Source organism: Pagrus pagrus (genome assembly GCF_965226575.1).
Source record: "Pagrus pagrus genome assembly, chromosome: 2".
NCBI lineage: Eukaryota > Metazoa > Chordata > Actinopteri > Spariformes > Sparidae > Pagrus > Pagrus pagrus.
Genome location: NC_140186.1, coordinates 2,028,099 through 2,041,898, shown reverse-complemented (window position 1 = coordinate 2,041,898; position 13,800 = coordinate 2,028,099). Strand labels below are relative to the sequence as shown.

Genomic DNA, 13,800 nt, shown 5'->3' with positions numbered 1-13,800 from the left:
TGTTAACAGAGAAATTACTCCACGTAAAGACAACTAACGATCAGTCATTTTAATTCCTGATTCAGTCTTAAATTATACATTTTAAAGGAACAGTTCACTCAAAAATGTACGATGTCTGCTGCTCAGACAATACATCAATAACCAAATGCCTCCTACAGGCTCCAGTGAAACAAACTGTCAGACTGAAGGTGTAGAGGGGCTGCAGGGATTTAAGAGCTTCAACAATAAACACAGTTTCCTCTCTAGACGACGTGGAGCAGCCAAGAACACCCAACAGGGCCTCAACAGACCCGAGGTTCTGGTGCAGGCTAATGGGCCCAGGTTCTCAGTGAGTCGGACAGATTCAGACTGAGTGAGAGCAGCCTGCTGTCGTCCTGCCTCTCTTAAGCCTTCACAAAAAGGGTGTCGTCTCACCCTGATTGGCTGAGAGGGAAACGCCCCAAGCTGCTTCCACTCCTCAATCAGGAGTCGGTGTCCTCACCTGCACACAGGTGAGCTGAATCACCTGCAGTCAGTCCAGGGTGGCACGATGAACCTTTTAATTAAAGAAGAATATCATTTTGGGGTGAACTGTTCCTTTAACAGCACAAAGACTGTCAGGCTGAAGTCATGACATAATCTTGTTTTTAACCTCGACCACTTCCATCGTCCGTATGACGACACAGATGAGAAATAAACGACAGACAAAGAAAAACTTGAGCTTATTTTCATTTAATGTAAAAAATAAAAACTCCTGAAGTGAACCAGCTGAATCCTCGTCGCACACATTCAGGTAGAAATCTCACAAGTCACATGTCATATTGCATCGGACAAGGCACAGAGCGGAGGTGGAGAAGAGATGAAGAGGAACCAGATGATCGAGTCACAAAAATAAACCTCTGAGGAAGAAAACCAAACAGTGAAGAAGACTCGGACGTCTGGACGAACAGCCGGGAGACAGTTTCAAACACAACTGGACCGAATTCAACCTGAAACCAGCCTCGTTAGAAGAAACAGTGAAGATCCATGAACCTTCAGACTGTGATGACGTCACCGTGTCCCACTGCTGCACTGCATGTTCACTGTGTTAGTGTCTCGCAGCTCTCAACAGAAAAAGGTAAAAAGGTGCAACAGGTAGAGAGACGGCACCGTGAAGGTCACGTTAAAGGAACAGTTCACCCACACGAGAGTTCAGTCGTTATCTCCTGCACTGGTTCAATTATTCTACTGAAATAAAACAGGCTGGTTCTGTTTCAAGTCTTCACTGTAGCTGCTGCGCTAAAAGTGTTAGCGTGCACCCTGTCTGAGGCTTTATATCATCAGGAGACGATGGCTGAGCCTGACTTTATATCATCAGGAGGAGACGATGGCTGAGCCTGACTTTATATCATCAGGAGCAGATGATGGCTGAGCCTGACTTTATATCATCAGGAGGAGACGATGGCTGAGCCTGACTTTATATCATCAGGAGATGATGGCTGAGCCTGACTTTATATCATCAGGAGGAGACGATGACTGAAGTTTTCATGAGGTTGAACTGTTTCCTTGCTTGTGACCTGAACACCAGTGTGACCGTTCACACACTACATGTCAGTGTGTTCCTCTGCTGCACTACAAACTGTCTCACAGCTGTAAATGCACCAAGAAGATCTCAGAAAACAAAAGAAATCTAAAAATCAGTCGACTGACGTCTGACTGTGTTAAATAAAGACGTACAGTGTAAAGAGCTATAAAAATATAATATATAAAGACACAGTATATAATTAGTATGCAGTTGCCACAGTGGGACACAGTTCATACTGGTGAGACGACCTGCTGTTACATCGTCCGTCCAGCAGGTGGAGACAAAGGGATTTATATTCTACAGGAGTCACACACACACACACACACACACACACACACACACACACACACACACACACACACACACACACACACACACACAGCTGTACAGGTTGAACTGATGGCGTTTGCATTGCTGAAGTCCTGAAATATATTACAAAGTATTTAAAGAAACAAAACAAACAATTTTAAAGAACAAAACCAAAAGTGAAGTTTTTTCATTTTCTGTCAAACAGTTTTGGTGAATTCATCCTTTAAAAAGAAAAACAAACATCAACATTATGTTCTGTACAAACAACATATTAGTGTCCAGAGTTACAATAAATACACCAGAGCGGACAGATGATAATAAATAATCCAGAGTTGTGTTGAAGAAGCGTCTGCGTCGTAGCGTTTGTATCAGCGCTAGAAATATAAAATAAACACACATGTACCTCCGTTATTGCAAATATTAACTCTTGTTTCCTTAAACTGAGCCGATGATCACAACCACAGACTCCAGGTTTGAGGAGGAAATTAAACTAAAATGTTCATTTTCAGTAGGAAGTGATTTCATTGGTTGAGTTAAAACAGATTTATATACTCGAGTTCCCTCTTTAACATTTGTTCTCCACTTAGTTTATTTAGTTCAATCCTTATCAGGGTTTGACTCAACCAATGAGATCTTCTCCTGCCACTAAAGCTACACATTGATTAATATAATTGGACCAACCAGCCGACCAATCAGTGCGGTCCGAGGCAGAAGCGAGTCTGCTATCGTTAGCAACAAACGAGCTAAAGACGTCTGCTGCGATTTCTGACTTCTCAACAGAGAAAACTGCTAAATTAGGTTTGAAACAAGAAATGTAAAGTCTGCTGGTATTTTATATTTCTCTTCTCATCAAACGTTTGTGTTCATCTGAAGCCCGACAGACGAACACGGAATATAAAACCCCAGCAGACTCATTCACATTCACATTTCAAAATCTGAAACAGATAAAAACAGCTCAACATTTACACGTCTGACGTTTTAAAAGACTTTCACATTCTTTGTTGACAAAATAAAATAAATTTCATGATGACTTTTAGGTTCTTAAACTGCATTTTGGAATAAAACTTCCTTCAGCGTTCATGTTGCGAGACGTGAGCGCGTGACAGACGTTTAAAAGGCACTGGATCGTTGTGTTTTGTTCGTTGTTTTATAAATGCTGTTGAGATTTCTGCTGTAAAAACATGCACCGATGGTAGAAAAAGTCTCTGGAGATTTTTAGTTTCTTACAATTCTCGGACAGCGGTAGAAAACAGGACGGTACTTCACGCTGGTGTTATTGAAGCTGGAGTTCACTGGAGGACAAACACAGTGGCTGAAGGTGTTTTAAACATCTGTAAACCTCTGTGAGCTTCATGAAATGTGACCTCACACATTGAAAGGTGGAATCTGTGAGAGATGGACAGAAGGTAGCTCCAGGACTGCAGCACAACCGCTAACTGCTGCTCACTCTTTAGCTGTCGGGACTAGCTGCCGTCAGTTAGCTCAGGAGGTCAGTGTGAAGACGGGATACAGTACAGAGGCTATCACCTCAGAGCTACACAGGGCTGTTTGGTGCTAGCTGGTTAGCATGCTAACTACAGTAGACGTCTCTAACACAGAACAGAGACGTCATCACTGTTGTTTCTTCACTCTGCTGATGATGTTAATCCAGTTTTCAGTGTTTTAAACTGAAGTCCTGTCCGTGTCTCACAGATCAACCCTTTAAAGGACGAGTCACTGCATCATTTCAAATATACAAATTGTAATATTATATTTTTCGCACCAATAGATAATAAAGTAGCTCAGGAAGTTCTTGTGGCTGACTCGTGTTAGCATGTTGGCCAAAACATCGGCAACCGTACACGTTAATAAATACTGCTGTGACGGTGCCCCGGACCTGCCTAGTTCTGTCTGATGTGACCAGAACTCTGTCAGAATTAATGCTGGAACAGTTTATCAATGTTAAACCTCGACTCCTCCAGAATAAGACCAGTGTGAAGAACGTCGTGACTTTAAAAACTGTACAAAATCAACACAAAGAATGAAAACGTCTCCTCGTGTCTCCGAGGCGACGCTGCTCGTCCTCTCAGCTGCCCACCAGAACCTCCATGATGTGGTCCAGCTCAGCTAGGTCCATTTTAAAAGGCTGGTTCTGAGCGCTGGGCCCTGCAGAACCATACCCCGACATCGACCTGACGAGGTCGTCAGCCATCACAACGGGGGCCATCTTAGATGGCGGCGCTCCTGACAGGGGCGGGCAGGGCCCGAGGTCGTACATGGACGTGTCAATGTCTGTGAAGAGGACGTCGTCCAGGGCAAAGTCAGTGAGGAAGGAGCCCGGGGAGGACGGTGAGGGAGGAAGAGGAGGTGGAGGCGGTGGAGGAGGCTTCTCCAACCTGCTCTCCACCTCCTGAAAGCCCCGCCCCTCCTCCTTCATGACGACATCAAACAGAACCCGAGCAGGAGGAGGAGGGGACGGCGGGCTGGAGGACGAGGAAGACGAAGAGGAGGGACAGAGCTCCTCGATCTCCTCCAGGGCGGAGGAGAAGCTGTCTTTAGGCGAGGGCGAGGGCGAGGGCGAGGGCGGCCTCAGGGAGTGGTGCGGGTGGTGGTGCTGGGTGGAGGAGGAGGGCGGCAGGGTGAAGAACATGGGCATGTCCTCCTCCAGCAGCGAGGCGGGAGTCAGGCAGGAGTCCATCGTCGTCAGTCCCGACAGCGACGATGAGAGGATGCTGAAGGAGGAGGAAGGAGGCGGAGGCTGTCGGTAGCTCTCGTCCTCACAGCCGGTGGCGGCGGCGGCAGCGACGGGCGGTGCGGCGGAGAAGAAGAGAGCGCCGACGCCTCCTTCCTGCCTGAAGTCGTCGTGGATGCGGCGGATGATGTTGTTGATGAGGACTCGGCGCTGCAGGCCGAGGTCGGCGCCCATCCGAGGACCATACAGCTTCATGAGGGACATGTTGAGGACCGTCTGCCGCTGCAGCGTGTAGGACGCCTGCGACATGCCGCCGGCCGCCGGAGGACGCCCGTTTTCCTCCAAACCGTCCTCACCCTCATCCAGTTTCCGCTTCACCCCGTTACCCAACATCAATCTGTGGAGGAGACAGAAACAGCTCAGACACACTTCCTCCTCATACTTCTCACATCAGTTACTTTAACTTTTCACAACACGTGTGTGTGTGTGTGTGTGTGTGTGTGTGTGTGTGTGTGTGTGTGTGTGTGTGTGCGCGCGCGTGTGCGTGTGTGTGTGTGTGTGATCGTCAGGACGGAAGTCGGCTGTTTCCTGTGTCTTTGTTGTTCAGGGAGTCAGAAGGTGTCGGACTCTCCCACCCAATCAGCTGATCACTGCTCACATGGGAGCAGGTCAGCTGACACACGCACGAACGCGCACACACACACACACACACACACACACACACACACACACACACACACACACACACACACACACACACACACCACAGTTGGTGAGGAAGTCTCTCTGCTTGTGACTCGTCCATCACATCAGCTGTACGTGTCATCAGTCATGTGACACGCGGCTCGTTGGGTTTCATGTTGAGCGGTCAGGCTCCTGCAGGTCAGGAGCTTCTGAACCAGTGACTTTGTGTATTTAAGTCACTTCTGACATTTTGTCATCTTTCATTTTCAGTTTTTATTCACAGTTTTGAGAGTTTTCAGGGAGCGTTCTGACGTTCGGACCCAGATGATGAAGCTCATCCGTCTCCTCCTCCAGCAGCAGAGAGGAGCTTCAACTCAGACAGCTTTTATTATGAACTCCTCTAAAGATCTGAACTCACAGCGTTCACCTGCTTCATCTCCTCATCTTCATCTTGTGTCTGATGTCAGAACCGAAGCCTCTGAATAAAACTGGTTTTCATCTGTTGATCTGATCGATCATCACTTCAAGTTCACCGCCAGTTTAATGACTCTTCTTCTTCTTCAGCTGATTCGTTGCTTCTGACATTTCTCCTCAAAATAAACTAAACTGTCCCTTTAAAAACAAACCAGGTGACTGCAGGTGTGTTTAAAGACACTGATAGTAAGTTGTGTGGATGTTCAGACGGCTCGGTCGTTCAGTTTCAGGACGACTGAGATACAAACAGACGCACGACATGTTTTATAAATCTGACGGAGAGACTGTGTGTTTTGTTCTGGAGGAAGGTTTTCCAATAAAATGGACCTGGAACCGCTTCGATCCGATCTTTGTTGTTCTGAACAGTAACTAAAGTTACAAATACTAAAGTAAAAGTACCTCAAAAATACACTTATTCACAGAGCTGGAGTAAATGTACTTAGTTACTTTCCAGCACAGGGTTAGACTGTGTGTCTGTGATGGTGCAGCTGTTGGGCTGGAGGTCTGTGGAGGTGGTGCTGGGTCTGAACCTGTGACCTCGCGATTTCAACACACACACACACACACACACACACACACACACACACTCTCTTTCTTATATGTGATGATCTCCCTCCTCCTCACCTCTTTAAACCCATGTGGGGCCCCTCTGAGGGGCCATCTGCTGCGACACCCGGAGAGGACGAGGTGAAGAGGTGACGGGGCCAGAGACATAAGAACAGACAGAGAGAGAGAGAGAGAGAGAGAGAGAGAGACGTGGGGGAGGATGCACACGATGTCTGACTGACTATAAAACTGACCGTGAATCTTTACAAGTCAAACTGTGTGTTGTGGTAAAAACTGTGTTTGAATCAGCAGAGTGAGTTTAAAATGTCCCCCGTCCTCCCCCGTCCTCCTCCCCCGTCCTCCCCTCTGCCAGCTGTCTGTCTGTCTGTCTGCTGAAGTAAAAGTCCAAAAATAGTTTGAGAAATGCTGCGTTTGTGGAGAAAAAACAAAGCGTTTGCGATCTGACAAGTCAGGTGTGTGTGTGTGTGTGTGTGTGTGTGTGTGTGTGTGTGTGGACTCGCATACCTTTCCATTGACTGAACGATCAGAGCTGGTGTTGTGTTACAGCCTCAGTCTGAACTCATGTGATCACATGACGTCACGGACACATCAGACACCTGGGACTCTTTTTGTTTTTGAGACGTGAATTATTTTATTCAGGACGTGTTGTCAGTTTGTGTCACTGCAACAACTCATTACACTATTAGACTCGTCTCCTCACTAGTCCGTCTTTACAGGCCCACTTTAGTTACACACTGTTCTCACTCTGACTTTACAACTCGTACATTGATCAGTTTATATAAACCTGGACAGTGATTGTGCAGTAAGACGCTCAGTGGTGGAGACGTTTGAGTCATGTGACCGTGATGTCTCTCCTCTATAATGACACTGAAAACTATCAGCAGGTGTGATTTTAGCACATTTAGTGTGTTTTCCTGGACAGTGTGTGTCTGAGTGTTTACACAGAGAGTGGAGTGTGTTGTGTCTCAGTGTGAGTCGCTCACTGAGCAGCAGCTGCCTCCTTCACAGGAATTTTCTTGCTCAGCAGGCTTCAGTGTTTAGTCATCCTGACGACAGCCAGCAGCAGCGCCGACACACCCGCCGCCATCTTTCTCTTCTTTACAGTCTGACTGAGCTGCATCCTGTGGACTCGCACGGTCCTGATCGGGTTCTTCACGTCAACATCAAACCCAGATTACAGATCAACAGGGTCAGATGTGCTGTGATTCAGGATTCGAGGAGGTTCTGCTTCTCTTTGACCATAAACTGGACCGTTGGCCAGAGACATTTAGGACGTCTGCTGAATGATCACGTTTATTACGTTGTGACCTTTTACAGACTAAGTGTTGATCGAGAGGAGAATCAATAATGACAAATAACGGTTAGCTGCAGCTCTACGGGCCTCAGGTCTGAGTGTGGGTGAAGGAAAAACAAGCACTGAGTCACAACTTGTCTCGCTGCTTACCGACTTTCAATCTACTGATCATCTTCATGATTAATCAATTAATCGTATCGCAATCTCAATTTCCCAGAGCACAAAGTGACGTCTTCAGATCGCTTCTTTTATCCAAAACCCAAAGACTCATCATTGACTAACATTTAAGAAGCTGGTACCAGCAGATATATTTTGGTTTAAAAAAGGGTTGAAATGTTTAATTGATTATCAGTTTATCTGGTCCAGGCAACGTCTTAATCATAGAAACATTAATCTAATAAAAGAAGACTGACTGAGACTGAGACTGAGTTTCCAGTCGGTATCAGGGAGGTTTTTGTGTGCGATTGCAGATAAAATAAATTAAGTCTGCAAAGTAACTAGTAACTTAAATGGAAGTTTAAAGTAGCAGAAAATGGAAATACTCAAGTAGAGTGAACTGATAATCGGTATCGAGTATTTTCTGCTTGTTTCTTTGTCTGTTTACTGTTTGTCAAATATTAAATCAGCAGCAAACTATTCAATGAATCGATTAACAAGTAACTTCTTAATAAAAACAGTCTAATTTCTCTGATTCCAGCTTGTTAGATGTGAATATTTCCCTCCCCTGTGACAGTAACCTGAATGTGTCTGAGATCACAATCGACCACCTGAACACTGAGTGTCCGTCGGGTCGCAGAGAGCAGACGCTCCTCTCAGACTGGAGGCGTCAGACTTCAGTCTTCGGCCTCCGGACACTTTCAACCCGCCTGTTTGTCGAGCTAACTAACAGTGTGTGTGTCGGCCTGACGTGCAGGAACATGTTGCTGCTGACTGACCTGATTAAAGTTACAGCAGCGCTCAGTCACAGACAAACACACACTTTATTGTTTTACAACCATAATCTATAATCTATATTCAGGACTTGTAGTTTCCTTCAACACTCGACACTTTTTCTGATTCTTCTCTAAACTTTCTCTGTCACACGCAGCTGATCTTTTGATTGTGCTCGCACACTTTAACTGTGTGTTGTGTGGTTTTAACTCTGTGTGTTATTAGTCATAACTCTTCAATAATAACGTGGGACGAAGCTTCCTTATTGCTGCTGGTAACTGTGATCTGTCTAAAAGGGAAACCGAGACTGCAGGAAGTGAAGGTGGACTTTACTCACACAGAAGAAATCCTGTGTGTTCGCTGCAGCACACTGCAGGATATTCCCCGCTGTGTGTGTGTGTGTGTGTGTGTGAGTCATCATGTACAGTGTGTCCAGCAGCAGTCACTTCAGCTTAAAGATGAAACGCAAATGAAACATCTTCGTCTGTCCGTCAGTGATGAGTCAGTCAGCTGTTGTGTTTTGTTTCAGTCTGACGTTACAGAAAAATTCAAGGAACAAAACCTCTGAGAAATCGTCCTGTTTCTGTTGTTCGAGGCTCACAGACAGAAGCGGGTGTGTGGGAGGTTTGTCAAGAGAGTGAAACCAAAACAATGTTGGCTATTTAACCCCAGGAAACCTACAGGAACGGTTAGAAAGACAGAAGAGCGACACAACAGTTAGTCTCTTAATCGCTTCGTGGATCGCCGATAACACACCTGATCATTCACAACAGCATCTCCTCAGTAATCATCTCTTTATGATTAAGAAGTTGCCTCAGGCAACTCTACTGATGATCAATTAATCCTTTCAGTCATCTTTTAAAGCCAAAATGTCAAGTATTTGCTTCCTAGATGAGAGGATTTGCTGCCTTTCTTTGTCATTTCTGACAGCAGATGAAGTCTCTGTGTTTTGGACTGTCGTCAGACAGAAGCAGCAGTTAGAAGACGTCACTGGGTTTTTCTGAGGTGTTTTTTTAGACACAAACGAATAACTGTGAAAATAACCAGCACATTAATGGATAGTGAACTTAATATACAGTTGCAGCCCTGCCACAGAAAGTTTTCAGCAACAGAAAAAGTTGTGAGCGACCAGGTTTACGTCCTGGTTTTCCTCACGCTGAACTAAAAAGGTGAACACGGTGAACATTATACCTGCTGGACATTCAGCTAAAACCACCAACACGTCGTTTCTGCCCATGATCTGGAGCTGTTTTACCAACGGGAGGAGCTCAGAGATCAGGGGTTCATCTTCCCTCCTGTTATCACTTTTTACAGCTGAAGTAATCTGGATGTTTGTGGTGACTAAACACAAATGATCCCGCGGCCAAACTCCCCTTCACTGATTAAATCTCTCTTTGTGACTCAGACGAGGTTTTAAACGTTTTCTTTACGTTGTGTTTTCGTTTCGTTTCGTTCTCCGGCCTCCCTCCTCGCTCTCTGACTCTCCTGGGAGTTTTTGCGACAGGCGACAAAATGAAACGTTTTGATTGATTGATTGATTAATTATTGTTTCCTGCAGCACACAGAGAGGCGACACAGCTGCACTTCACCTCCTCCTGCGTCTTCAACATCTCGCTCTGGACCCGGAGCCTCGGTCAGCTCTGGTATCAGAGCTGAGTGTAACTGGCATCGTGCAGAGTGTGTGAGTCCAATGTCGAAGCCTTACGTAATACACACAAAGTGCTGATTGTACTGCGAGCAGAGCTAACGTCTGTCAGTCTGCTGTAACTCTCGGTGACTCCGCCTGCTCCACTTTTTAAACTGCTGCTCGACCACATTCTTCCCTTTAAAGCTCGACTCTGCAGCAGGAAACATACAGCACGCCGACCTTTGACCCCGGCTGCTGATCTGTGTCACCAGCAGCAGCAGCAGTGTAAACACAACCCTGGATTACTTCTTCACACGCTGCCTTCACGGCGCTGCTGCAGATTTATGTTTTACATGCAGCTTTCGACACATTACTTCTCCTCCTGGACTGTTATTTAAAGAGTTTGGCATAAAGATTAACGCTTTACGAGGTGGAAAGCATTGATTAGTTCATCAACTGATCGATTAGTTGTTTGGTCTGAAAATGTGATGGTCAGTGTTTCTTTCTCAAATGTCTTGTTTTGTCCACAACACAAAGATGTTCAGTTTTCTGTCACAGAGGAAAGAAAACAGTCGATATTCACATTTAACAAGCTGCAATCACAGTTTTCACTTTCTGTTCTTGAAAAATGACTCAAACTGATTCATCAATTATCAAACTAATCAATTAATCGATGCAGCTCTACTGTTTTCTTCAAACTGATGTGTTCAATTCAAACAAACTGAAACCTCTAAACTTAACTTCACCAGTAGATTTGACATGTGAAATAAAAAGCAAACATCTGGAGGTTACAGCTTTTTAAATAAATGTTTCTAATATAAATGTTTTTACGTTTGCATTTTGACGAGATCCTCTAATTCAACACACTCCTCATTGATTCACAGAGGTTGCTAATTGATTGTAAAAGTCTTCTTTATAATAGTAATTAATAAAACTCAATACATACTCTGATACTGGTGTTAGACTGGCAGAAGATGATAACAAGCTGCAGCACAGGAATCACCAATAAATGGTGGTTAAATTAATAAATAAACATGACAGGAAAATATCAATTAACTTATTTATAATACAGGCTCGGCCTCGTCAGACACATTTAACATTTAGTTGACCATTTTTCACAATTTTGACCCGCCAGATGTTTTCAGACAAAAAACAAATAATAATACTTTTAAAAAATCATATTATCAATTAATTCATCAACTGAGGGAATCTGGTACCATCCTGCATTTTGACATAACTGTACAAAACTTAATTAGTTGAAGCTCTAATTTAATCCACAAAAAACTGAGTACATGACAGGTTCAATCTATTGATTCTCTCTAACAGGTAAATATCAATAAGCACATTAAAGGAGCACTTTGTAGTTATTGGGAAATATATTTTAATTAGAAGAAAAAGTATCCTCATGTTTTTTAATTTTTAAACAAACTAAATAAACAAACTGTCTTTGTTTTCATGACTGATACGGTTTCACTTTGTTTATATGTGGCGGACCCTGCCACCTTTCTAGCTTCAAACCTTACTTTCCTCTGAGAACAGCTTGTTTATTCACGTATGGAGAAAAGTTTGTGTTATTACCTCGTTAATATTGTCAACATTACAATTCCTGAGTTTGAATTTCTTCTACAAAACTACATAATGCTCCTTTAAAAGGCAACAACGTATGAAAAAGCCAGGACTGACTGAGATTTACTTTTTAAAGGCATTCAAACTCAGAAGTTGAATATTTACAATATTAATGAGCTAATAACACAAACGTGAATAAACAAGCTGTTCTCAGAGGACAATAAGGTCCCAGAACACTGTTTGAAGCTAGAAAGGTGGCAGGGTCCGCCACACATAAACAAAGTAGAACAGTATCCGTCATGAAAACAAAGCCAGTTTGTTTATTTAGTTTGTTTGTGGACATAATAAATGCTGAATCTCTCTTCTCATGAACCAGATCTACAGCCTGCTCCTTTAAACGACTAAAACAACACCACAGTCTCTTTAACCGCTTCTGTCTCCATGTTTCTGCCCATGTGTCACTCAGCTTCCTCTGCAGTGTATAAATCACTGACCGGCCCAGTGATCCCAGTACAAAGCTGTCAGAGCAGCAGCTGGTTCCCAGACCCTCCGGGACCTCCGGGGCCACCGGCTGCTCCCCGCCACCTGTCCCGGCCACCGTGCACCCGCCCCCCGGCCGCAGCCTCCGCGCAGCACCGGGAGAGGACGCGGTAGTTTTTAACATGAAAACGTCAGTGTTTCTAATAATAAACGTGTTCCCGCGTGTCGGAGGTGTAACGTTACCGACACGCAACTCTGACTTCATCATTAATAACGTGAAACAACGGCAGCTTTCTTCTTCGGTAGTTTCGGCAACACGACCCGCTCAGACCTCCCGGCTGCCCGCGGGCCGCGGCGCGAACACAACTTTGTGTATATTTAAAGGTGTCGGTTCGGTCGGTGCTGCTCTGTCACTCACCACATGTAGCTAGTCCCATCCAGGGGCTCCTCTGCGGGCTGCATGGGTGTCGTCGGTGAGGCCAGGAGCGGAGCGGAGCGGCGGACCGTCAGGAGGCGGGAGGAGGAGGAGAACATGGGGGAGAGACGAGCCGTTAGTCCGTTTGTGTGTCTGTCGGCCGGTTTCTACGCCGCCATCGTCCCCGCGGCTGCCTCGACCCCAACACTCACCGAGCTCCGCACACAATGGCGAAGCGGAGCGGCGGAGGGAGGAGGAGGTGGAGGTGGAGGAGGAGGAGATGTGTCACCGAGGAGTCAAGACGGCACCGACCGCCATTAACACTACGTCCGGTAATGACCTTCAAAATAAAAGCTGTTTCCGTCGCAGTTTGCTGAGGGACCCTGTCAGAATAAAATATGTGGTCCGTCAACTGTTTTATGTATTTATCAAGAAAATACAAATACAGCAGTGACAGAATACTATTATATTTTGAGATACTAATTTATTAAAATGTAATAAATTTCCATCATGTGCTCATTTTGTGCTTGTCGACCTTCAGCAGTGCGTCAGTGTTTCTGACAGTGCTGTAACTGACCCCAGGTCAGCCTCTCTCACAGTAAACATCCCTCAGACGAGCCTCCACTGCTGAGATGAGTCCAGCTCAGTGAGATCTGCTGCAGTGTCGTCTGAACGTTGATCCGTGTTCTCGCTTCTCCTGCTGAGTGAACAACCACAACTATGTGAAGCATCCCAGTTATTCAGTGTGTCTGCTGTCAGCTGTGCACGTTAAGCCCACTCCACTCACAACGTTAAAGGCAAAATTACATTTATTCTGAAAAGCCTTCTGAGTATTTACAAAAAGATAAGGCTCATTTTTTAACATAAAGTCCTAAAATGAACTGAACACCACTGCCTGTGAGGCCGGATTATGTTAAAATACACCTAGATGGGATATCTTTACTTGTTAGCTTGGTTTTTGTTGTGCTAATATATTAGCACGTGTATTCCTCTTAGTTACATCAGTGATCAATGTTCAGATTTGATGACAGTAACCAAGTTAACAAGTTTAGTTTCTAATTTAGTTTAATCTGAGTTTATGTCACTCTGGTTTAGCGATAGTTTGCTGCTAGCTAGCTTGGCAGCTAGTACCAAAAGAGTCATCTAGTCACGAAAGTTCATTTTTTAAAATTAGTATAGCAAATAAATGGACATAAATAATTGTTTTTACTGCCATTGATGAGGATTATTTGGGGCTAAA

The 13,800-nt window shown here is 44.8% G+C and overlaps 1 protein-coding gene across 1 annotated transcript; it reads right to left on the bottom strand.

Annotated features, from left to right (window-relative positions):
* Positions 1-695: 695 nt before the first annotated feature.
* LOC311265957 (SERTA domain-containing protein 2-like) lies at positions 696-12,853 on the bottom strand. Its single transcript, XM_084368116.1, has 2 exons — positions 12,564-12,853; positions 696-4,920 (listed from the first exon to the last, which is right to left on the bottom strand). Exon 2 carries the CDS (start codon positions 4,914-4,916, stop codon positions 3,918-3,920), a length of 999 nt encoding a protein of 332 aa, XP_084224242.1. The 5' UTR covers positions 4,917-4,920; positions 12,564-12,853; the 3' UTR covers positions 696-3,917.
* Positions 12,854-13,800: the final 947 nt, after the last annotated feature.